This window comes from Petaurus breviceps, unplaced genomic scaffold (genome assembly GCF_028583685.1).
Source record: "Petaurus breviceps papuanus isolate PSGF00001 unplaced genomic scaffold, PetGlider_PUasm1.0 126, whole genome shotgun sequence".
In the NCBI taxonomy this organism is placed as follows: Eukaryota; Metazoa; Chordata; class Mammalia; order Diprotodontia; family Petauridae; genus Petaurus; species Petaurus breviceps.
Window position 1 is genome coordinate 12204416 of NW_027185655.1, and position 27129 is coordinate 12231544.

Here is a 27129-nt window from a genome sequence, read left to right on the forward strand (position 1 = left end):
CATTGAAAATCTATGTTGGAATGCTGGTTCTATGTGAGTGTGGAAAGGGGGATTCATCTCCCTGGTCCTCATCTTCCTAATTTGGAAAATAGGGACCTCAAAGCTTTCTTCAGGGTTTTACTTTCAGTGAAATCTTCATTAGAAACTTACCGTGGTTACCTTTCTGTTGAGGGCAGAAACCAGTATAAGTCTCACTGCTTACAAATCACTCCATCCCTAATGATTATCTGGGGAGGAGGCAACCCCCAAACCAGAGAATTGTATATCAGAACTTAAATCGGTCTCTTCCACTCTGTTAAAGAAGTCTAGGCTGCTTCTTCTTTGTAATTACTATTGCAGATGCATCAAACAAAAAAGGCCAACTCCAGATTTTGAAGTAGGGAACTGATAAATGTTAATAATGTTGATAGAATATTTAAATGAAAATAGTTGACTACAAAATTTCACTGCAAAATAGTTTATTTTCCAAGGTGTGAAAAATGTCTCCTTTCTCCCTCTCCCAATTTTCACCATGCTGGCTAAAGCAGTATGCTCAAATATTTTGGCCTCAAGATCCCTTCACACTCTTTAAAAGTATTGAGGGCTCCCCTCCAAGAGCTTTTGTTTATGGCTAATAGCTATCGTTATTTACCATGTTAGAAACGAAAACATCTTGGTATTATTATGAAAACAATTTTGACCTTGTGGGCTCCCAGAAAAGGTTTCAGGGACCCTAGATATCCCCAGACCATGCTTTGAGGAGAGCTGGGCAAAGGAAAGTTAATTTCTGTATCATTAGCTTGTAGGTTCTTAATGTTGAGTCTATGAAGTTGTTCTTTCAAAAAAAGTATTTTTATGTGTTTGAATATAAATGATTTCCTTTGAATGCTACATTTTTTTGCATTTAAAACATTATTCTGAGGAGTACATAGGGTTCTCCAGAGTGACAAAGAGAGGTCCATGACACCAAAAAAAAGTCAAGAACCCCTTTCTTAGAGGTATAAAATTTCAGGTAAAAATCAGAAAAAAATCATTGGAGCAACTACTATTTTTATACTAAAATCTGAGGTAGAAAGCAGTTATGAAATTAAGTTTATGATGTATTTCATATAGTAATTTTGATATAATTTATATTTTATAATATATTGCAGACAATACACATTATAGCAATATATAACACATTGATCATATAATATACCATAATAGTGATTTATAATATAATTCTTTTTTTATTTTCTTGCTTTTTGGAGGGGGAAGGTAGGGCATTTGGGGTTAAGTGACTTGCCAAAGGTCACACGGCTAGTTTTGTGTTAAGTGTCTGAAGTCACATTTGAACTCAGGTCCTCCTGACTCCAGGGCCAGTACTCTATTCTCTGTGCCACCTAGCCGTCCCTATAATATAATTCTAATATAACAATTCAAACCAGAGCAAAATAAAAAATCATCAGTCCCTGGCTTAATAATTTTTTTTTTTGTTGTTTACTTGAATTAAGAACATCTTAGGCCTGTGATTTTATTGGCATAGGGATTCTTGTTGATCAAATTCTTTTTTTTTTTTAACAAATCTAATAATAATAATGATGGGAGCTCTGCAATTTATAATCCTAAAAAGCCATTTTAGGGCCACAAGAGGTTAAGTGACCTGTATAACTTAAATGCACATCTTCCTACCTCAGAGGCTGGCTCTATACCCAGTACACCATGCTATTTACCCCCAATTCAATCATATTTAGCTTTATAAAAATGAAAGAATATGGAGGGGAAAACTTATGGAGAAACTTTTAAAAGATATTTTTAATAATGCCAGTCAAATTTATCTTTATGATCTCATTATAGGACTCAAATATGATTACGAATCATAGCATCTTAAAGCTGGAAGGGTCCAACGTAGAAGCAGTCAAGAATATCAAAGGAAATAATGAGAAATGTAAAGGAAAGAGGTTTAGCAGCACCAGATCTTAAATTATATTATAAGGCAGTAATTATCAAAGGTATCTGGTACGGACTAAGAAAAAGAAAAGTAGATCAATGGAATAGAGTAGACATACATTTTACAACAGCAATAAGCATAATAACCTTGTATATGATGAGTTTAAAGACTTAAGATTTGGGGATGAAAATTCATTATTTGGTAAAAAAATTGTTGGGAAAACTAGAAAGCACTTTGGCAGAAACTGGGCATAGACCAATATCTTATACCGTTTACCAAGATATGGTTCAAAAGGATACATAAACCAGATAAAAAGAGAGATTTTGCAAGAAAATTAGAAGAACATGGAGTATATTACAAATCAAATTTATGGACAGGTAAACAATTTCTGAATAAACAATAGATAGCAAGTTTAGGTGTAAAATGAATAATTTCTGTTACAATAAATTACAGAGTTTTGTATAGATAAAACAATTGTAGTGAAGATTGGAAGGAAAGCATAAAATTGGGCCAGGGGAGGGGGGGAGGAGGATTTTATAGACAGTTTGTCAGTTAAAGGTCTCATATCTAAAATATATAAAGAACTTTTTTTTTCAAATTTGCAAGAATACAACTCATTTCACAACTGATAAATGGTCAAAGTATATGAAAAGGCAGTTTTACAGTAAAGAAATCAAAACAATATGTAGTCATATAAAAATGCTCTAAATCATTACAGATTAGAGAAATACAGATTAAGACAACCTTGAGATATAGGTTAAATTAATATTTAACCTATATTAAATAAAATGATAGAAGGAGAAAGTGACAAATGTTGGAGAGGAAAAATTGGGACAAGGATTCATTGGAATTATTAAATTAAATTTGAATTATTAAACCTTGCAATATCACTACTAGATCTATTCCCGTAGATGATTGGGGGAAAAAAAAAAGAAAAGAACCTATATGTTCTAAAATGTTTATAGCAGCCTTTTTTTGTGGTGGCAAAGAAGTGGAAATGTGCAGGGATGCCCATCAATTGGGGAATGACTGAATAAGTTGTGGTACATGACTGTGGTGGAATACTCTTATGCTGTAAGAAATGATGAGCTCTATGATTTTAGAAAAAAAAAATATGAAAAGACACAAAATAATGAAGAGCGAAATCAGTCCTCTTGAATTGATCAGTTCTTAAGGTTTTCAAAATTGTTGACTTTACAATGCTTTATGGTATTGTATAACTTATTCTCTGATTCTATTTTCTTTATCAGTTCATACAAGTTTCCCTGGGTTTCTCAGAAACCATCCTTTTCATAATTATAGTACACTAGTATTTCATTACATTTATTTTCCATAATTTATCTAGTCATTCCTCAATTGATAGACATTCCCCTTCATTTCTAGTCCTTTGCTACTATGAAAAGAGCTATATAGATATATAGATATAAAAATATAGATATTTTTACTTAGGTTCCTTTTCCTCTTTCTTCGATGTTTTTAGGATGTAGGCCTAGTAAAAGTATCACTCTGTCAAAGTTTAGTGACTTTGTAGGCATATATCCCCAATTCGTCTCACAAATGTAGTTAATCCAGGTTTCCATAACACAATTTACAGTGAATTCATGTGGATGTTTTTCCCGTAACCTATGCAATATTTTTCATTTTCTGTTTTGTTGTTGTTATCTTTGCAAATCTGTTGGGTTTGAGGTAGAACCACAGATTTAATTTATTTTGCAGTTTTTCTAATTATTAGTGATTTTGGAGCATTTTTTTTATATGGTTGCTGATAGCTTGACTTTTTTCCTTTGACAATTGCTTGCTTGTGTCTTTTGACCATTTGGGGAATGACTCATATTCTCAAAATTTTTTAAAAATTCCTTATTTATCTTGGAATTTGCTGCAGAGATTTTTTTTTACCTAGTTAATTTTTCCATTTTCATTTTAGCTGCATTAGTTTTGTAGGTGGTGCCTTTATTATGAAATTGGGTGGAGACACATTTTAAAGTGATTTCAGTCTCTGGAGATCAGATTTCACTAACTAGTGCTAGAAGAGAAATATATTCTCCCAGTAAAGAAACAACTGATTCCTTTATTTCTGAAGGCACATTTTTGAAGTGAAAATTGTTCACTTTTCCTTAATTATATGAGAAGGTCTTTATGTTTTCAAAATGTAATTTTGAAAAAATTTTTTGGCCTTTTTTTGGAGGGCAATTGGGGTTAAGTAATTTGCCCAAGGTTACACGGCTAGTTTGTGTGTGTGTGTGTGTGTGTGTGTGTGTGTGTGTGTGTGTGTGTATGTGGGTGTTAAGTATCTGAGCCCAGAACCGAACTCAGGTCCTCCTGACTCCCGGGCCGGCGCTTTACTCACTGCACCACCTAGCCGCCCCTTGAAAATATTAAGAGGTAGATTCAGTCAATAGATAGATATACTTAGAATCAGGAAAAACTGGGTTCAGATGCTGCCTCTGGCATTCAACAGCTGGATCAAGTCAATAAGTTGACAAGCATTTATTAATCATTAAGATACTGTGCTAAGTGCTGGGAACACAGACATAAACAAAAAGAAAGATAGTCCCTGCCCTCAGAGTTTACATTCTAATAGAGGAAGATCTCACATAAAAGGAAGCTGAACAGCTGGGGGAGGGTCTAGGGCAGAGGTGGGTAACCTGTGGCCTCAAAATCCAAACTTCGTAGAACAAACCCTTTTTTAAAGGGGATTTCTTCTGTGAAGTTTGGATTCAGTCAAAGGGATTCAGGCAGAGATTCAGTCAACTTGAGTACCTGGAGTGCCACATGTGGCCTTGAGGCCACAGGTTCCCCAACCCTGCTCTAAAGGAAAAAGGGGAAGGCCAACGCTGGAACATGGTAGATAAAAAGTCTGTAGGCAGAAGAAGAGCCCAGAGAAGAATGAAGACATGGCTAGCCTGGACCCTTTCCTTAAAATATAGGTTTTCAGAGAAACCAACCAATCAGAGAAAGGGGCTATGTTTAAGACTCACCCTGGAATTAACTCCCAGGGCAAGAAGGCTGTTATGTTGTGATGGAGAAAATTTAGAGTCAGGAGAGGAACCCAGAAAGGAAAGATATGACTGGGCAGATAACTCTCCTTATAATAGAGGTTTTTATGTCTGATGCTAAGTCATTTAACATTCTTGAGGCTCAGAAAACTCTTTTAAGATTGAGGCAAATTACAATTTTAAGGGGAAAATATTAAGTTGCTTTCCCACCTCGAAATCTGAAAGTAATACAGCACTTGTAATTCATTCCTTTTAGTTAAAATAAATGTTCCTGCAGCCATAATCAAATACGAAATGTGATTCTCCCTAGAGAACAATCTATCAAAATCATGCCCTGCCCAGCACCAATGAATAACTTGAACTAGATTTGGACTTGAACTAGACTTTGGACTAGATTGACTTGAAAGAGATTTGGAAACAAATTGTTTCATTTCTGTTCCATTCCTACAAACTCATATGCTAGTGTTTTTTCAGCTAATGTTTAATCCCAGAATATCAGAGTTTTGCAGGAGGTCAATCTTTTTTTTAAATAACATTTTCCCAATTACATGTTAAAACAATTTTTAACATTTTTTTAAAGTTTTGAGCTCTGAATTTTGTCTTTCCTTTCTTCCTCTCCTCCTTCACTGAGATGGTAAGCAATCTAATATTGTTCACACAGCAATCACGTAAAAACTTTCCCATATTAGTCATTTTGTACAAGAAGACTCAATAACAACAAAAGAATGAAAGAAAGTGAAAAATAGCATGTGTCAGTCTGTATTCAGACAATATCAGATCTTTCTCTAGATGTAGACAGCATGGTTCATCATGAGTCCTTTTGAATTGTCTTAGATCGAATTCAAATCTGGCCTCAGACATTTATCACAAAAACTAGCTGTGTGACCTTGGGCAAGTCATTTAACCCCAACTGCCCTCCAAAAAGCAAAAAAAAAATAAAAAGGGGGGCGCAGCTAGGTGTCACAGTGAATAGAGCACCACCCTCAGAGTCAGGAGGACCTGAATTATCTTAGATCACTATTGCTGAGAATAGCTAAATCATTCATAATTCATCATACAGTGTTGCTACTGGTACTAGGTACAGTGTTCTCCTGGTTCTGCTCATTTCACTCAGCATCAGTTCATGTAAGTCCTCAAAGACAATCTTGTCTAAACTGTGGTTGAACCAGAATACACCCTACAAAATACCAGACTGGTGGCCATCCCTGTGTTGAGCTGAGGTAATCAAGGGACAAGGCACATGTGTTGAATAGATTAAGGGAATGGGAACTTGGGGTATTGGAGAAAACAATAGCATGAATGTTAAGGTCACTTAGTACGAGAGCAGGACTATTTGTAGAGAATGAAACTGTGAACCAGGGAGTGAATTCATAGAGAAAAGAGGTTGAATATCCTAAATATTGGCAAATAATGATGACTAGATATGGTCTATTCATTAGAGAACAAGTTTCCTGGGGCACAGTGGAAGGGGCAAGAAGATCTTGAGTCATATATAGAGGTGGAGATAGAAAAGTTTAAGCGGATGGTTGGAAAGGGCAATTTGTTGTTTGGTGTTTGGGCATTCAGTATCCCTGGGCTTGGGTGATTAAGAAGGGATGGGGATACTCGTTACCACTGGGCAAAGAGTCCAGGCTGAGTATCAGTGGACGTGAGGAAGTACACTGATGAAGGCAAGTGATTAGAGTGATCAAAATCTCCCCCAGGCCTAGATTCTCAGGGTCTTGGCACAGGCCTCTACCTCCCAGACCTAATTCCTGGACTAATGACAATCTTGCTGTGTCCAGAGTGTATCCACAAACCTAGCCAAGGGCCTTGTAAGGATTGTAATGCTCTTCATCTCACAGTCACCCACAAATGTCTATTTCATGGATTAAAAACTCTGAACCCCCTCTATCTGATCACATCCCACTACCCATTTCCTCTCACCCCAACCCTCACTCCTTTTAAATTTATTGTATTCTTGGCCTCCACTACACCTTCTTACTCTCCACCTGCTGTTGCCCACTCAGGCCAGCATTGCTACTCAAATTTCATTTTCTGTCCTTCCAAATTTTGTAGTAATTCAGATAAATCATATGCCTTCCTCAGAATCTCCCTTCAGCTGGCATACACCAACATTGGATCCATTTATGTCAGATGCAGTCATGGGAGAGGACGGATGCCACGCAGCAAGACCTTAAGAGTGACAATCGGGGTTTGCACAAGGGAGTAGGGGCAATTCACTGGAGGGATACCTTTGAAAGAAAATATGCTCTACCCCTGGATACTGGCACCTTGAGGAGGGGAAACAGCCTTTCCACCAGAACTTTGTCCTTCCCCCTTATTTTATTTCATTTTTTCCTCAGAACCTTAGCTCCTCAGTAAGATACTCTTTTACTGTGCTCAGAGAATAATACCTCTAGGTAGATTTCTCTCGTTCTTCAAACTCATTATAGTAGAATTTTTCAGCATTAGAAAACAAGAAAGAAAAGTCTATTACAGTCCAAGTGCAAAGCACAAGAGTAAATATGTTGTTTCAAGAAATAAATGATGAAGTAAAATTACCACGCCTATCTATGAAGAACATTCCAAACTTTTGAAAGATAGGAAGAAAATTATCTCAATGCATATTGAGTTCAAGTTTTAAAACATTGAAAAACTTCTTGATTAATACATCAGGAAAAAAAAAACTGGCCAAGCTTGACTAGCTTTGAAGCAATGTATGGCCCAGGGCTTGGGCCTGAGGAGGAATATGACATTGTTGCAGTTGTTGGGGGTGGGTTTTGTGTTTTGGGGGATTTTTGGTGACCCCATTTTGAAGGAAAGCCTCCTGTGCAGCTACTGTGACGTTCTATAGCTCTTAGCAAAAGTGAAATAGTTAAGATTGGAAACATATCCATCTTCACATGTAATAGGTTAAGCTAATTTAAAAGTGGCTAGGTTACCCAAAGAATGAAATGGAAATAGATTGTTTCATTTCTATTCCATTCCTACGGACTCATAAGTAGTGTTTTTTTTCAGCAAGCATTAACTCCAGAATATAAGAGTTTTGCAGAACCTCAAAGGCTTTTTAAGTATTTTATTTTTCCCAAGAGCCTCCAGAGCAGCACCAGACCTTCCAGTGCTGGTTACATTATATTGGTGGCATCAGCAAAATATTTTGCAGAGTGAAGGTTTCCAGTGCTCCCAGGAGTGTATACATAATACCCTCCACCACCACCATCACAAATGAAATCACAGATCCAGTCTGAAAAATAGATGTACCAAGCACTCTCCTAGGCACTGGGGACATAAAGAGAGAAAAACCAGTGCCAGATCTCAAGGAATTAATATGCTCCTTAGATGAAGTGGAGGAGATGCCCTAATCAACATATGAGATGAATGACTAACTTATTGAATCAGAGCACAGAGAAAGAAGGCGGTCCTGGTTCTGAGCCTTGAGGGAAAAAGACAAGGATTCTGAGAGATGATGAGAGAAAGTATTCCATGGGGATTCCTGGAGATGAGAAATGAACTGTCAAGTCTGAGAAAGGGCTAGAATTTCTGTTTTGCTGGCATAGAGAATTCATGAAAGGACATATGAAATAAAGATGGAAAGGCAGTTAGGAACCAAATTGTGGAGGTGTAAAATGCCCTCCATGTGACTTCCTGCATCTCTGAGAGTGACACGAGACTGATTTAGGACCATTCAGGTTTTATTGTTTTGTTTTGTTTCTAATACAAGAAAGGTTTCTTGTGTCTTGGGGCAGCCTTGGGCGCTATTTGCTTCTTGGATATAGAAATGTGAGCCAGTACTGAGGCTATTAACTTGGACGTTGCCAGACGGATCAACATATTTGTTTTAATCTAGGGGGTTCACCGGTTTGAACGCGTAGAACATGCTAAACATGTGGATAGGGTCATTCGGCCAATTTTTATTTTCTCAAGTGGAATCTTAAGTCATCGAATCACAAAGGTTCCAGAAATGCCAATAAGTTTATTATTCACTGGAAGGAAGCTCATTATTTTATTTTTCCTATCAAGAACAAGGCACTGAGTCACAGTAACATAAGCCAAAAGATTTTACATGTTTAAACAGAGTTAACAGTCAGGTTGCCATGAGCTCCATTTCTACATGGCAACCAGTTTATGTTTTCAAGGGTTTAACTAGGGGAATGGATTAAGTAATAGAGAAAGAAATGCCATTGGTGGCACCCACTTTGTGGTTTCTTTGTTTACATTCTCGAAGTAGAATATTTATTTTTATAGTCTATAATATTTTGACTTATATAAATCCTTGTGATTTTATAAATGTCATATCTGTTCTGTCAAGAAGGCTCCAAAATGGAATGGATCTTTTTCTTCCTCTTCAGTCCTCACAAATTGTTATTGATGAAATATGATAATGAAATAATAGAGCAAAAGTAATAATTCAATTTCATAACAACAATTAAGTTACATATGGAAAAATCTGTAAATGAGGTCATAAAAGTAAAAGGGCTTGAAATATTTATCCAAGATAATATTATATAGCTAGAACTAAGACTAGGACCCCAGATGGCCAGTCATATAGTTATTTGATTTTGAATCATATGAGATTATTAACAATAAGGGAAATACTATGTTTTCTATTTTTTTTTTCCATTTCCAGAAAATTCTACCTTTTAACTTAGAGTCATAGATTTAGATCTGGAAGAGATGTTAAAGTCCAGTTCTCCCATTTTACAGACGACAACACTAAGGCTCAGAAAACTTAAAGAGATTTGTCCAAAGTTATACAATTAGACATTGTCAGAAGCAGGCTTTGATCCAATGTCCTACTTACTCAATTGTAATCCATGTTCCAAGCTTTACAAAGTTAAAGGAAGAGGCAGGTTGAGTTCCCTACTCCCCAAAGTCAGGAAAGGCTAACACCTTCCTAGACAAAGGACACAGCCCAACTGATCAATGCATTCGGAACACACGTGCAACATGGAACACCTGTGGACCTCTCACCTCCTGGAAGCGGGGTATGGTGCATGACAACAGTTTGTTCCAATCACCATGAAGGTGACTGAAGCAAGTGCTGTGGAGTCTTACATCAAAGATGCCAAGGGCCATTCTGGGCCATAACCCAAAAGAGCGGTTCAGTTTTCCTGGACATTGGCCTCTTCAAAAACAAAGGATGAACAACAAAGTTCTCTTAAATGACATTTGAAAGCAAATTTGATTTAAAAGTACTTACCTCAGAATTATCTCGGAATAATATCCTTGAGAATATTCAGATCTGTTAGAGAAAAGCAATTATTTAATTAAAGTTAAACAGGAAAATTTTCTGTCTAATCTATTCTAAAGATGAAATGTGGGGTGGCTAGGTGGTACAATGAATAGAGCACCGGCCCTGGAGACGGGAGGACCTGAGTTCAAATCCGGCCTCAGACACTTAACACAAAAACTAGCCATGTGACCTTGGACAAGTCACTTAACCCCAACTGCCCTCCAAAAAGCAAAAAAAAAAAAAAGATGAAATGTGTTCTGATATTTTTATTTCACTTGGTATAAGCTAATAACATTTGCAGGGGAAAGCAAGGCATAGTGAATAGGGGGCTGGATTTGGAACCTCTTTGTTCAAGTCCTTTTTCTGTTATGTGATGACTGCCTGACTCTGGACTAGTCATTTAACTTCTCAGTGCTCTAAACAGTTGAGATTACAAGTTGTAAAGAAGGTGCTAACTTTCATTGGTCAAGAAAGTTCCTTACCATGAGGTCCCTTCACTCATCAAATCCCAGAGCCAGTGTCTATCCTTATCAGACATTTCTTGAGTAACTTCTCTGTGAAGACTGCCTGCCAAGAGGAGAGAGGAAGAAAAAGTTTGTCCTTTGTAAGCAGGAATACACTAGATTTCACTGGAATCCTATTGTCTACAAAATGGAATTTGGTCTAGGGTGAGTTTCATTGCTGGAGAGCTTCATCATAGGGCATTCTCACTCACAAACTAATTCCACAGCATGAACCCCTAGCATAGAAATTTTGTGAGGGGGTAGACATAAGTGTATTATCTTAAAAATTTAACTTGTATCTCCTAGAATTGTAATAGAATTTAAACCTACACCCATTCAATCTTGGGGAGTGCGGGGGACAGGGAATAGGGCTTCACCTATTCTTCTATTAAATGTCAATTCCACTAGGTGGAAGCATTTGCTCAGTTTTGCATTGCACTTGTAAAGTGCAGATGAAAAAGTAAATCTATTTGCTTGAAGGCAAATGACAAATGTCATTATTCTGCAGGGCTCTCTGCTCTTCAATTTAACACTTCTTTCTCTTCCTCCTCCTCCTCTCTTCTTCCTCTTCCTCTCCTCCTCCTCCTTCCTGGACCTTATTAATTTTGTTGATATGGGCAATAGCCATAAGGCAGCGTCCTCTGCCATCATGGATTAGCACTGTCCGGTCTTGAAATTTAAAAGTAACTTGCCCATTGAAAAGCAACCAAGTATTAAAGGTAAGAATTAACTCGAGGTCTTCCTGACTCTGAAGCCAGCTCTCTGTGTACACCATGCTGCTGCATTTGTTTTGCATTAAGAAAATAATCCCCACTTACTGCAATGAGTAGTACAGTAATTGCTTTAAGAATAATATAGCCAGGTATATTCTTTTCAGTTTTGCAATTTGTTGCATTTAGAAAGCCATGTTTTGTATCTTGTATTTTCCACTTAAGAAGATAGAGGTATAAAAATTAGTGACTTATCACTAATGAATGTTAGAGAACTCAAGACTTTTCATTTGCCAGACATTCAATGATATATCCACTGCTAAAGCCTATTTCTCCTTATTGTTTCATGGATTTTATTCTGGATTATTTGAATAAAGACTAATATTTGGGTTGATGGATAAGATTGCTGATTGCTCGATTAGACACATCACTTAATTTCAAAATTAGTTTCTACAAGTTAAAAGTCCTTTAATACCTAGGCATCCAATCCAAAACACCCTGTCAGCTTCCACTCTTTTGCTTCTGGGAGCTTTTAAAGACATGCTTAATCATGGCATCTGGTGAAGAAAGGGAGATTTTGACCTTGAAAGAGTGAGGTTCAGGAATCTGGGGGTTGAGATACATTCTAGATTTTACAGTCGGCACAAAATCAATCCCCTGAGCAGTGAGGAGAGATCTTTGGGAATGACCTTGGGGTCGACAGCCCAGTGGAAGGACTCAGCCAGCCAGTGATGCCACAATTGAATAAAAATTTGGTGGAATCAGTTAAGAACTGAGCTGTTGCTTCAGTCTGAGCCTCTCCCTCTCCCCTCAGAGATAGTGGTGGTATAGAGAAGAGTGTGCCCTCTCTCCCCTATGGGGAGAAATGTTTATATGTTTGTTCTAGCTATGTCTTAAAATATATTTTTTATACATTAATGTTAAATCACTGCTACTAATCAGGGGGAACACAGCCAGTAAGCACTCCAAATAAATTTTTAAAGAGGACACACCCTAACCCCCTCGGGGGACGACCTCTAGGAGCCTGAGAGGGAAATGTGGAAGCCAGGCCTAGAGAAGAGGGGAGCAGTGCATATGTATTATAAGACAGATTTCAATATGGAAGCACCAATGCTAAATTGTTATTTTTTTCTCTCATTTCCTAAAATTATTCTCTGTTCTGATCTGGACAAGTTTCATTTTTTCTACCACATGATAGCCACCCTTCAAATACTTGAGGACAATTGCCATGTTTCACACACACACACACACACACACACACACACACACACACACACGAGTCTTTTTTTTTTTCTCCAGATTAAACACCAGTCCTCATATGGACTTAAGGCCCTTGGTCATCCTTGCGGCTCTGAACATTCTTGAGTTCATCGATGTCCTTCTTGAACTGTGGTCACCAGAAGTGGACACACTACTCCAGATGAACTTAAGGGAGGGCAGAATACAACGGGGCTATCAGCTTTCTGTTTCTAGAAGCCATGTCAGTGCGGACCAAGATTACATTGGCCCCACCTCACACTGCTCACATGAAGCTTGCAGTCAGTGCACCAAGTCACCCCCTCCCCACCAGAACACATCTTGTCTGTCTGTGTCTCCTCCACCTTATACTTGTCAAGCTGATTTCTGGTACATAAATCTCAGACTTTTTATTTATCTTTATTGACCTGGTCCTTAGTAGTTTCATACCAGGAATCTAGTGTGTCAAGACTTTTTTGGATCTTTTTTCTTCACCCATTTTGTTAGCTCTCCCAGCTTCAAATTTGATGAGGATTTCTTTTATACCTTTATCAAGTCATTGATAACAATGACACAGCACAGGGCCTGGCACAGATCCCTGTGGTATCCAATGAAGTCTTTCTACCATCTTGATATTTGACCATTCAAAATTACCCTTTGAATTTGGCTATCCAACCAGTTCTGAATCTATCTCTTTGTTCTGAATCTATCTAATCCATTTCTCTCTATCTTCTCCACAAGGATAGTATGATCATAAGGCATAGAGGGGCTGTGATCTGTATTGAGGGGTGCAGTATTTACACCAAAAGTAGCAAATCTTTTCACATTACCTAAGAAGTTCTAGACACCTTAATAATGCCGTGAAGTTATGATTAAATTAGTTGAAAGATCCATCCTAGTGCATTCTAGCTTTAAGGGGTCATCTTGAATTTCAAGTTATTTGTTTTTATTAGTAGACATACTACATGAAAATATCTTTGTAATTTAGTGGGAAATTCATCTGCTCCTATTAGGCTATAACATGCCATGACAACAAATAATTGGGAATTCGGAGATGAGAATGAGTTCAAGGAAGTAAATGATTGGTATGATGAGTCCCTGTGAAAGCAACACTTCTCTTTTCTTGTGCAATTATTTTGATTGCTTAAAGAAAGCTCCTTCTTGATGTAGAAGCGGTTATTGTCTCTGGTTTCATTATTTAGAAGTCAATATAACAGGTGTTTGCAACTTTTCTCAGAATTTATTTTAAAATATGATTTATTATTTTTCACTCTCTAAAGACAAATTAGGAGTTTTATGCTATTCATATTGCACACTGGGTATTTGGGGGGGAAAGCCATGTATCAAAGGTATAAAAATACATTGTTTAAAGGGTGGATTGTATTTTTGTATCTAATATATTACTAACTAAATTATATAGCACTACAGGGCGGCCAGGTAGCACAGCGAGTAAGAGCATCGGCTCCAGTGTTGAGAAGACCTAGAGATTGAATCCTGGGCTCAGACACTTAGCACCCACCCAGAAACACCTGGCCGTGTAACCTTGAGCAAGTTACTTAACCCTGATTGCTTAGGGGTTGGCCAGGTGGCTCAGCGAGTAAGAGCACCGGCTCCAGTGTCAGGATGACCTGGATCAAATCCGGGCTCAGATACTCAGCACCACACCCAGAAATAATAACTGGCTGTGTAACCTTGAACAAGTTACTTAACCCCAATTGCTTTAAAAAAATAAAATAAATTATATAGCACTGTAAAGATTCTAATACATTTTATGTAGATGATCCAATTTGATCAAATGTAACAGTAGCATTAAAACCTCATATTTATTTTATATTTTATAAACATGACTTTATTTTTTCTTGAGAATATTTTTATATTTTATAAACATGATCTCATGTTTATATTTTATATATTTTTAATTTTTATATTTTATAAACATTTTATATTTTATAAGCATGATCTCACATAAATAAATATATACTATTTGTAAACATGATCTTACTTGAAAATCATAATAGTTCCATGAGATTGATAGAAAAAGATGATTCTCCTCTTTGTTTTGCAGATGAGAAAATTGTGGCTTTGACTGTGATTTACTTAGAAAAGTTTCATTTGTAATAATAAATATCAACTTTAATTATGTAAACTAAATCTGTTAGTCATCCAATTTTTTTTTATTAAATTAATGTGCAATTTCCCTGAAAACATATGGGAATTTATTTTGTTTTTCTTTAGGATGAAGGCCTGGCCCGCCAGTTGGTGGAGCTGGGCTACAGAGGAAGTGGAGAAGTTGTGAAAAGGGAAGACTTTGAAGCAAGAAAGGCAGCTATTGAGATAGCAAGACTAGCAGAAAGGACTCAGAAAAGGTAAGTGGCTGCTGCCCAACACAATATATGGACCATTTAGATTTCAAAAACTCATTTTTTCCTATTTTTTTCCTTTCTGAAAAGCCAACCTCCCCACCCCACCACTCCCAACCCCCCTTTCACAATCTTTTTGAATTTTCTCATCTATAGAAGCACAGACCAATATAGATAGAACTAAAAATATTTCAACAAATTACAAAGATCAGTCAACTGGAATGTGCTGACTATAAAAATACATTAGATGGTGAACTTACTGATGTATAAAACAAAAAATGCATTTAGTCAGCATGCCAATAAAATTTTGTTAAAAAGTAACTCAATAGTGTATTACTAAATGGCTGTGACTTTGGACTTAAGATTCTTTGCTATTTCTGAGGTCTATAAAATCTTTTGTATTTTTAATTTTCATTCTATTCCCTCCCCCTCAAATGTTCTTTGATCCTGACATTCAACAACATTGAAGCATTGTGTTTGGTCATCTGTGTGAGTATGCTGTGAAGCCTAAAGTAATCCTCACAAACTTATCATATCTTACCAATAAACAGAACACAATTCAATTAGAAAAACATTTTCAGTCAACTGTTCTATGTTATACATGATACTAGAGTATATATGTATATTAAACTGACAAGGATACTTCACAAAGGTACGCCAAAGCAGCGATCTTTCACGTTGTTAGATTTGACGTTGATTTTTAAATGTTAGAGAGAAGAACTGCCTAGATATTGATTCTTCTATTAGCAGAGAGGGATTTTTGCCCAGATCTTTTCCTTGTCATTCTGAATAGAAAGTCCTCATCCATTTACTCTGAAGAACAAAGAATGAAACAGTACCATTTGCTTGTTGGTGGAATTTAAATTAATCCTTTGAATGTCCAATCTTAATTGGGAATGCTAGTAATTATTTTGTTCCAGACTTTAGAAGGCCTGGAATGTAATGCCCTAATGCTCACTGTTAATACAAAAACCATTAACATTATTGAATTCTAATAGTCAATCTGGACTTCCACAAAAATAATCTAAGTTATAATGAAACACGGTCAATGTATAATGTTATGGGTAAACTTAAGGTGCAAACTTTCTGTGCTGATATTTGAGTAGTAAAAACAGAAGTGTGTAACTCTGAATTTCATAAGGAATAAATATATATGTAAACATGGCTTTACAGTTCACATATTATTTTATAATTGATATAACCTGTCATACCAAAATTGTGTTATATGTAAAAATGGCTTATTGTTGAAGTCACAAGTAGCTTGTGTATAAAGATTGTGTGTGTGTGTGTGTGTGTGTTTTTCCTGTGGTTATAGGGAAGTAAATATTTTAAATCAATAAGGCTGGAAAGCACTTGGAAGACAAATTTTACTCCTCTTACTTTGCTGAGTTAAAGACTATACAATACACTTTCAACGTTTTTTCTTTTGCTCCTAAAATTTTCTTTCAGAAATCAGGATTGTCTCCTTCGTTAAGAAGGCTAACTGCTCATCTGTCTTCATCCCACTCACTTTCTTGTTACAGGATTTTACTCTTCAATCATGTCTTTTCCCACTTTACTAGCTTCCTATTCTCTGGTTTGCACATAGGAAGGGGAAGAGGAGGAAGGAAGGAAGGAAGGAAGGGGAGGAAGGAAGGAAGGAAGGAAGGAAGGGGAGGAAAGAAGGAAGGAAGGAAGGAAGGAAGGAAGGAAGGAAGGAAGGAAGGAAGGAAGGAAGGAAAGAAGGATTGTTCTTTCTGTGCTTAGCCAAGCAGTGCTACAAGTACTTGGTGGAAGGGAGGTGGGGGAGCTTGGGGTTAACCTGGCTAGCAGCCATAGCTGTCCTTCAGGCTGACGTGCTAAATCTCTGAATGCTTGAAGTCTTGGCACCAGAATCTCATTTTTCTCAGAGGTGTAGTCCTGGTTGCCCTTTCTATAAGGTGATTACTTTATAACCCCCTCCCCCTTATAAACTGTCTGCTGCCCTGTCATACAGGTGGTCTTTAAATTCAAACTTAAGAACCGTTTCTCCTCAATTACTCTCGAGAAACAGTGTGAAATAGACAAATCCTATCTTTGGTATCCACCCAACTCTCTTTCCTGGGACCCTATTGCTTATGACACTACCTCCCACTGCCTTACCATGATGACACTCCACCCAAAGCCATATTCTTTCTACAGTTGTTCATGACTTGGATTTATTTTCTTTGGTATATTGCAATAGCAGATATTTATTTAATAAGAGTAATAACTAACATTTATTTTAAAATATCAATCAGGAGAAGCACAGATAGAAGTTTATATGAGAAAGATGTGAGGTCTTTGATGGACTGAAATCTCAATATCATTCAGCTGTGGGATATGGTAAAAAAAATCTAATGTAACCTTGGGCTGCTTAAGAAAGGAATATTTTGGGGCGGCCAGGTGGCTCAGTGAGTGAGAGCACCGGCTCCAGTGTCAGGATGACCTGGATCAAATCCAGGCTCAGATAATCAGAACCACACCCAGAAATAACTGGCCATGTAACCTTGAGCAAGTTACTTAGCCCCAGTTGCTTAAAAAAACAAAAAAAAAGAAAGGAACATTTTCCTGGAATAAGGTTGTAAAATCCCTCCATATCCTTCTCTGGTTAATTAACATATGGAGAATTGCATTTAATCCTGGGATAACAACTTTTCAGATTGTTGTTCTTCCTTTGTTCTGGAAGAGACCCCATGACATTAGGAGGGTGATGTCTTGACTTGCATGTAAACTGGATTTAAGTGAGGCAGAACTGCGAAAAATCATCAGCCTCACTCTCTCTCCAGAGTCATAGGAGCCCAGTGGCAAGACATAGGTCAGAATGACTGGCGATGGCTCAGGATGCAGTGGGAGACCTTGGCCTTTTTAAATCTTTTCAGACAGGTGAGATTCAAGAGAAGGACCTAGAATCCATGGCAAAGGAGACATAGCTGAAGAAACTAAGGATACTGAGTCTGGAGAGAAGAAGACTCAAAGGGACAGGATTCATTATGTAGAAAGGTTAGGTTTGTTCTGCTTGTCTCCAGAGAGCAGAACCAGGAGCAATGCACATTTCAGCTTGACATCAGTTCTTAATCCCAAGAGGTGTCTAAATGGAATATGGAGCCTAGGTGAGTGATGGGTTCTTCACTGCCCTTGAAGCCTCAAGCAGAAGCCAGATGTTCGGATACTTCTCTGGTAGGCTGTAGTGGGGAGTTACTTTAAGCATATGAGTTAAACTACATGGTCCTTTCCAATTCTTAAAATATTGTGATTCTTGGATTTACATACCATTTTAAAGTTTGCAAAGTGCTTTACGTGTATTAGCTGATTGAAGTTTGAAACACCATTGTGAAGTTTCATAGGAAATATTCCCATTCTGTAGATGATGAAACTGAGATTCAGAAAAAAATTAAGTGATTTGCCCACAACCACCCAGCTAGAAGACCTTGCTGATTCTAAATCTAGTATCTTCATCTACTACAGCGTGATGCATGTAAAAACTCTCACTCCCTCTGTCTCCCTCATACTTAGAATAGTAGAGACAATTATTCTGATTTCCTAATTCACAACAAGGTATTAAAGATGGACTTTGAGATTCTGTGATTCTATGACATCTTCACATGATACATTAAAAAGAGCACAGGACTTGGCATCAGGTATATTGGCTCTGGTACTAGTTAGCTGTGTGAACTTAAGTTAAACTCCCTGAAGCTCAGTTTACTGATTTGCAAAACAGAAGTACTAATATTTGTATTTGCTGTTATATCAAATGACTTAAACGGGATTTATTTTAAAAAAAACTAAATTTTTTATAAATATGATCTATTATCACTATTGCTAATAATCACAATGGGTTACTACTTCCAGAGGGATTTGTATCTTAAGGCAAAATGTCTAGAAAGGAGATGTCTTAAGCCAAAGGAATTTGCCATTTGAAGCTATGAAATTTCAGGCTATGTGAAACAGTGTAGTAGGTAGGTCAAGACACTTATCTGGTGCCCCTCAAATAATACAACCTAGGTGGTTGTCTACTGTTCTTCTAATCTGCTAGAATACAACCGTCTCTTTATGCAACTTTGGAATTCAAGAATTCTCCAAAGCATTTCTTTTTCTTTTTCTTTGTCTTTTTCAGCAGAGTAGGATTATGGTCTTTGGAAAAACTCCTCCCACAAATGACAGTACTTAGGGCATTCTGTGTGCTTCTCTCTACCTCAGGCTCGGTGCCACATGTTTGAGAAAAACAGCCCCTCTACATTGACAAATTGATGGACTCACTGCACTTTGATTTCTCTTTGCCATATTTCTTCTATTCTCTTCATTTCTGTATCTTCCTACAATTGTCCTGGCTTCATCTCTTCTAAGCATATGACCCAGTTCAGTGCGAATACTCAGCAATGACCATGGACTTTGATTTGTTCTCATGGCCTGGCTTTCTTTCTAATTCCCTTTGGAATTCTCAGCATGACTCTTAAAAGCAGACCTGACTCAGACTGATACCTGGTTTGTTCAGGTACGACACTGGGATGGAATGAGGTATCCATAAGTCATTAAACTGTTAACAGCAGGATGCTTACTTAGCTATAGCATAGAAAGTATATCCAACAAGGATACAGTATCATTCAATTTGAATAGATGTGGGGATCCCTCTACCCAATATGGAAACCTGTCCAATCATCAGGGAAGGGTATAGTAATTTTATCCATCTTGCAGCATACACCGAGTCTGGAAAGACCAGACTCTTACAGAAGCAAGCCTTTTTATGCCCTTAGGTAGCCAGGAAATAATATCCAGTACAGCCAGACGGCCCGGGATGTTGCTGTCAAAAAAGTAGAGGGGCTAATTAGGTCCTTGGTGCAGCTTGCTCTTCTTTTAGGGAAAACTAACCTATCCCATGTCCAGGGCAGGAGAGGTTGGGAACAGAACTCTAATACATATTGGTTCTATAACAATAACAAAGTGCAAGAGACACAGAAGAAACTTTTGAGAATTAAAGGCTGCATCAATAACAGATTGAAGTTTCTATAAAAATAGACTGTTAGACATGACAGGTATATGCTGGTGAGTGTGAGAATGGCAAAGGTGATGCCGACAGGAACTATTACACTTTAAAACTCTGTATTATCATTGTGTCACTACAAAGAAGAAAATACCTGTTTCAAAGCTTTGGATTTTTCTCCATCAAAAATATTGATTTAAATCCGGCCACATCACTTCATTGCCTTGAGAATACCATTTGACTGAGTCTTCATGGATTGATTGTTTTCTTATAAAGTCCCAAACAAAGTAGGCATCTGGAATGTTAAAGTTTTACAGAGAGGTCAAAATGAATGAAGATTGAGAAAAGGCCATTGAATCTGGGAATTAAGAGATCATTAGTTAGATGAGATTACTTAACCATTATTATGTATGGACCCAATCAGTATGATTTCTCTAGCTTTGTTGAGAAGCATAAGAGTAGTGAGTGCATTGGACAGTGAGAAAGATCCAAGGCTAGGGTTGGGAAAGGCAAAGATTTTCTATGAGATTATAAGGTCAGGGGACTTGAGAGGACAATGCTTAGGTGAATGGATTCATCAAAGGGTCAGGATAGGGGAAAAAAAGAGCATAGAGCCTGTGAAGGGGTGATAGCCTAGGAAAGAACTAAGAGGTAGAAGGCTTGGAGGTCACACTGAGTACTCAGAATGGAGTTTGGAGTTGCAGGGCAGAAAGAGAGTCAGAATGGCAACAGATTGGGATCAGAAAAAAAGCAATTACAGAGTTCATGAACATGGAAGTGGAACACTACAGGGTGAAGATGAGGTCGATAGTATGACCATCTGTAGCAGCAAGCACCCCAAGCATCCTCAGGGTTTGCTGCCACCACAGGTTCTTGGATCTGCTTTGATAAAGGAAAGCAACTCAAAATGGGTTAACAAGCTTACTTTAATCAGTCAAACATGTATCATTTACCTCGTTCAGGGGAAAAAGGTCAGCACCCCGAACTTCAAAGTATACAGGCAGAATTATCAAGAAGAAACAGATCAAGTAGACAGCTTTCCAAACTGTCCAGCCATTACATCCATACCAAATCAACATCTGGGTTTCAACATCTGGGTTTTTCAAAGCTGGGGGGCTCTGGACAATGGCTTCCCAGAATCCAGATCAAATCACAGAACACTTCTCAAAGTGAGCCCCAAAACAAAGCTACACATCAGGGCTTATATTGCTTTCTCCTGGCTCAGAGAATGTAACAACTTTCTGGACCCACTGGCCAATCAAGAAGTATCTACTTAAAAACAAGCCTCCCAACCCCCAGGCTCCAGGTGCACTTTAGCCTAGGGGCAGGGAAGATCTTTAAAATTTACATTCCCATTACACCATCTCTGTGTGTTACTGTAAATCTAGGTAATAGGTAAATATAGGTATGGTTATTGGTGATAGATAAATAGGGAATGAATAAGTTGAAGATTTTGGAGTTTAGGGCATTTGAAGGAGAATCTGTCTATACATACATATACATATATGTATGTAAACACACACATACATTTACGTCCCCACCTATGAGGGCAAGAGTTATAGAGGAGAGATAGACTGTGAGTCAGGCACTGAACCCATTGAGGAAGTAAGAAGAGTGTTCTGGAGGTCAGTAGACTACAGCCACCAAAATCTTGATTAGGTTATAAATATGAAAAGAGGACAGTGTTAACTGAATGATGGTGATGGAAGGAGAGCCTGAAATTTGGAAGAGCATTGGGATATTTTCTTATAGAATAAAATGTTCAGAATATTATACAAATTCCTACTCCATCCAATGTCTCATCATGGTACTAAAGAGACCCTGGGTTCTCAAAGGCTATGCTAGTAGTACATAAGTACCAGAAAACTCTCCCATCCAACAGTTTCCAGGTATGATTCCAGAAACAGACTGTGCCTGCTTTCCAAAAATAAACCTAAGTAAATATGGAGTACCACACTAGCCATTTGGTGATCACTTGTTTGGCCAATGAGACAGAGAAAAACAAAAATGGCTATGTGGTCCCTTGCTGTTTCTGCACTGACCATGGGAAATGGTAGAAAATAGAGCAAAGGGTGCTAATGGATCAAGTGATTTTTAGACTCTATATAAATATTCACTGAACTGTTGCTATTCAAGTGTGTTGGATCAAGAACCAAGTGAATATAGAGTGCAGAACTGAATCATGTTAATCTTGACGTTTTCTCTGTAAATACAACCAGAAGACAGAAGGAAGTTGCTGTAAACTCACAGGTTCTCCTTGGGGAGGCAGATAAAGGAGTTGGGTGTGGTTTTATCATGCCTCCAGTGGCTACAGTGATATCATTTCACTGGACATATATTTAGTCATCTCCTTTTGGCATGCCCATAATAAACATTTGCAGCAAGACTGTTATGGAAAACATCTCTGCTTCTACACAACATCTGATACATAAGAAAGGATGACAGAAAATTTATGGATAACTCATTAGGACCCTCCAAATTAAATACTCGGTGACTTCAATCCATGGGTGGATATGTTGTTAGACAATGAAAAGTGTTTAGGAAAATGAGATTCTAGAGTAATGAATGAAAAATATCAAAGATATATAGAAGATACAGAAGTATTACAGATGCATATACAGTCAATTCTCAACTTATTCAGGGGAAACGTTTCTAGAAAAAATGGCACAAAAGTCAAAAATAGGGATGCTGATACATTGAACCTATGGGAAATAGGGGGTTAGGTTCCTGCAACCACCAAAACCTGTAGTTCTCCCTTCTGCATCGCTACTTTTTCCATCATGGTTTTGATATATCATAAGAAATATAAGCACACACACACACACGGAATAAAATGGCAATTTGAGGGGAGTTTTACAGTAGCTGCAGACAACACATGAAGGCCAACAGATGACACAGAAAAGTTTAGAAACTCATAAATGCATAAAATATATGTATAGTTCTGGAAAAAACCCATAAAAGAAACAGAAAATATATGGCTTCTTCTTTGGTATGCAAGGAGGGTCAAAATATTTTACCCGGATTTTCCAGGTGGTCGGGGCACTATGCCCCTAATTTCCGCAGTATGAAAGAGATAATTGTAATCTTTTGCTAGAGATCGCTGAAAAAAAAACATTTCTGCATACAATTCTTTATAACAAAATGTTAGTTCTGAAACCATGAAGTAACCCATAAGTGCAAGGAGAGGAAAGGCAACACCCATGTTGTCAGAAGAACCCTGAGGTAAAAGGAAAAGGGGCAACCTGCCATCTCTAATCTCCCTTTAAGCTCTGTGGTTGAACTGCTCCCCAATGAAAAGCACATGTCTCAGGGTAAGTGCCCTGTCCCTTCCCCTTGGAGCTCCCATGGGGTGGCTGGTCAGGGGCAGACACTGGTAGGCCAAGCAGGTCCATTGCTCTCAGTCTTCCTGGGCCCTGGGGAGGGGGACTCAGGCAGCAGGGGCAGCTGGAGACTTGCTGAGCCTCAGGAAGGTGGAGAAACCACCATCTCATATACCCACAAATTGAGCTGCTTTTCCTGTTTTTCAATTCCCTCATGGAGCACTCGAGAGATTACTTTAGCACTTTCTAGAGCAGATTCACAAATGCTTAAATATTCTCCTTTTTATGGATATGAACTTCCTTGCATCATGTGTCTCATTTTTACTGCACAAAGCCACAAGCACACTTGGTAATGCAAAAGTGAATATGAAGTTACTAATAAAATCACATGAATGCGTGAAATCTTGAAAGTTAAATGCTCACAGGCTGACATACTGTGTAAGACGCTTTCTTAAAAAAAATGTGAAGGCATAGACATGACAAGCATACCATCAAATAATATTACATGAAAGGTAAATGGACTATATTTTCATAGAAACTCTTATTTATGTGGGAGGCATTGCCAAAACAGAGGTCTATGGATAGTCAAAGTACAACCTTCTTAGAGCCAAGATAAAAATGATGATATAATATTACTTGAGGCATTCTTATCCCTAATAGCATCTTCTAATTCAGACACCTCACCTCTTTTTCCTTCTTTCCTATCCCAGTCAAGTCCACTCCTTGCTTTATTGTATTGCACTAATATAATCTTTTTTTTTCCCTTTTGATAAATTCTTCCCATGCCTGGGTAAGGTTCATGAAATTTTTCTGGAAATTATCTAGACTTATAAATAACATATTGTGATTTCCCCTTCCTCCCACCCCCCACTCTCACAAAACCCTCATATTTTTTTTCTTTTTTTAGGAATTTGTATTTTTTCTCATATTAGGAATTCTGAGGATTGAGCCAAGATTGTGGTATGAAGTGAGCACTTATGCTGAGTTCTCTCGACTCAACTCTCTAATTGACTTTCAAAAAGAATGTCAAATCCAGGTCTGAGTAGGATAACCAACAAAAAATCATAGTCATCTTTCCAGTCCAGGACACCTTAGGAAGACAGAAAGACAGATCTTCAGATACCAGTGTGGGAAGTGGCATTGGCTATGGGACTTGGAGCTGGCATGGGCAGTAGCAGCATCCACGGAAAGAAAGGGAACAAAACACTTTGGTCAGGAGAAGATTTCAGGGTAGCCTAGTGCTATCACTGGGCTCAGGCCCAGGCACCATTTGGCAGCCCCTTCACCAGGGGCCATGATCCCGTTCTGGGTCATAATTCCAAGGCAGAGGAGCAGTCACAGTCATGATCTGGGATCACAAAGGAATGAAGTCCCTATCTAGGTAAGAATCAGAGAGGAGACTAGGACAGTGACAAGAGCTCTCCCCAGATTGCACCACCTTGGAATGATAACCAAAAACATACATGCCTCTAGATGGAGCTACAGAAGCTCAAGCTAGCCATCCCCACTCCTCCCTACAATGGTGAGCAGAGCCCAACTGTAGTATATAATCCAAAGTCAAGAGATAGCCTGGAAAAACGAGCCCATAACAAAAAATAACCTATTAAAAAAAACTTCTATGGTGACAAGAACGTTCAAGACTCAAACTCAGAAAAAAAAAGACAATGATTTGAAACTATCTACAAGCAAAGCCTAAAAGAAAAATGTGGATTGGACACAAGGCCAAAAAAGAATTCCTAAAAGAGGTAAAGAAAGTTTTTTTAAGATCAAAAATATTATTTTTAAAATTAAATAAGAGGTAGAGGAAAATTTGCAAAAGAAATGTGAGCAATAGAAGAAAATTATGAAATTTAACAACTTTGTAAAAGAGACAAAAAAATACTGAAGAAAATAGCTCCTTAAAAATTAAAACTGTTCAAGTAGAAGCTAATGACTCTAAGAGACATCACAAAACAATTAAAGCCAAAGGACTGAAAAAAAATGGAATAAAAGGTGAGCTATCGTATAAGAAAAATAACTTATATGGAAGATGCATCAAGGAGAGATAATTTAAGAACTATTAAACTAACTGAAAGCCATGATCATTATATTAGGAATTTTTCTTTACTTGCTCATTTTCTCAATTAGTTCTGTTGTTTTTTTTAAGGGAATTCTTTTCCTTTTCTTCTTTTAGTTTATTTCCTTAATAATGTTCATTTTCTATTTTGAAGTGATGAGAAAGAATGTCAGGTTTATACATAAACGCTCACTTCCCTGTGTCAGAAAATTTTTTGACTTTCAAGTCAAGCAAAGGCTAGATGAGCACCTAAAATAAATGACCCCAGTGCAGGTAATTGAATACACCAGCATATAATTATTATCTGTAGTCTGCTGGGGCACACAGCACAACCCTGCAGAAACTTATTGGGAGGGGGGGCAGAGCCAAGATGGCGGAGTGAAAACACTTGTGGCTCCAGCTCCCACCACTTCCAAAACATGTAAAAAGAAATGACTCTAAACAAATTTTAGAACTACAGAACCCCCAGAGTGACAGAAAGAAACAAATCTCCCCCTGAAGGCAAGCAGATAGGAAGGGCCTCTCATACCAGGATGGGAGCTGAGCACAATCCACATGAGCCAAGTGGTCCCAGTCCCACGGCAGCCTAATCAGCAGTGGCCAGAGCAGACTTCAGGAGAGTGAATCACCAGCAGCTGTGCCAGTTTCCAGACTTATCAACCTATAAATACCAAAGACATAGTAAGAGATCAGTCAAGAACTCTGGTGGAAGGGAGAGAAGTGGTGGAGATGGACCTGCAGTTGCTGCTTCAGAACTCCTGGCCTGCAGATTGTAGGGAGACCAAGCAACCATTCAGAGGTAATCACTCTTGCTTTAACCTGCCTGGATCTGGATCTCGGTCTTGGGTGGAGGTCCTGGGGTGTGTGGCCAGTGAGCCAGAGCTTGTAGGGCCTGCAGTGAGGGTGCCCTCCTAACAGCTTTGGCTGCTGAGAAAATTCCAGTGATTTCGGACAAAGCTCTCTCCATTTTGAAAGCAGAGTTCTACTGTGGCAAAGAGCTCAAAAGTCAAGCAATTGACTGCCAACATTGGCAAGCAGAGGAAACACAATCCTACCATAGATTCCTTTTTTGGGGACAAAAAGGATCAAAGCATGGAATAGGAGGAAGACAACAAAGTCAGAACTCCTGCATCAAAAGCTCCCATGAAAAATATGAATTGGTTACAGGCCATGGAGAAGCTCACAAAGGATTTTGAAAATCAAGTAAGAGAAGTAGAGGAAAAACTGGGAAGAGAAATGAGAATGATGCAAGAAAATTTTTAAAAGTAAGTCAACAGCCTGACTGAAGAAAATAACACCTTAAAAGTAGACTAATTCAAATGGCAAAAGAAGCCCAAAAAGGCAATGAGAAGAAGAATGCCTTAAAAAGCCAAATTGGCCAAATGGAAAAGGAATTGCAAAAATTCACGGAAGAGAATAATTCCTTCAAAATTAGATTAGAGCAAATGGAAGGTAATGACTTAATGAGAAATCAAGATACTATAAAACAGATCCAAACAAATAAAAAAAAATAGAAGACAATGTAAAATACCTCATTGGAAAAAACCACTGACCTGGAAAATAGATCCAGGAGAGATAATTTAAAAATTATTGGACTAGCTGAAAGCCATGATCAAAAAAAGAGCCTAGACACCATCTTTCAAGAAATTATCAAGCAAAATTGCCCTGATATTTTAGAACCAGAGGGCAAAATAGAAATTGAAAGAATTCACCGATCACCTCTTGAAAAAGATCCCAAAAAGAAAACTCATAGGAATATTATAACCAAATTACAGGGTTCCCAGGTCAAGGAGAAAATTTTGCAAGCAGTCAGGAAGAAACGATTTGAGTATTGTGGAAATGCAAT

The 27129-nt window shown here is 37.8% G+C and overlaps 1 protein-coding gene across 4 annotated transcripts in view; it reads left to right on the forward strand.

Annotated features, from left to right (window-relative positions):
- The window catches only part of CFAP299 (cilia and flagella associated protein 299), a 470324-nt gene that overhangs the window by 57865 nt on the left and 385330 nt on the right, over window positions 1-27129 (forward strand). For all 4 annotated transcript variants that reach the window (XM_069092982.1, XM_069092964.1, XM_069092954.1 and 1 more), the window contains exon 2: window positions 14805-14935. In XM_069092982.1, the coding sequence (XP_068949083.1) occupies window positions 14805-14935 (131 nt within the window). The remainder of the gene's footprint in view (window positions 1-14804; window positions 14936-27129) is intronic.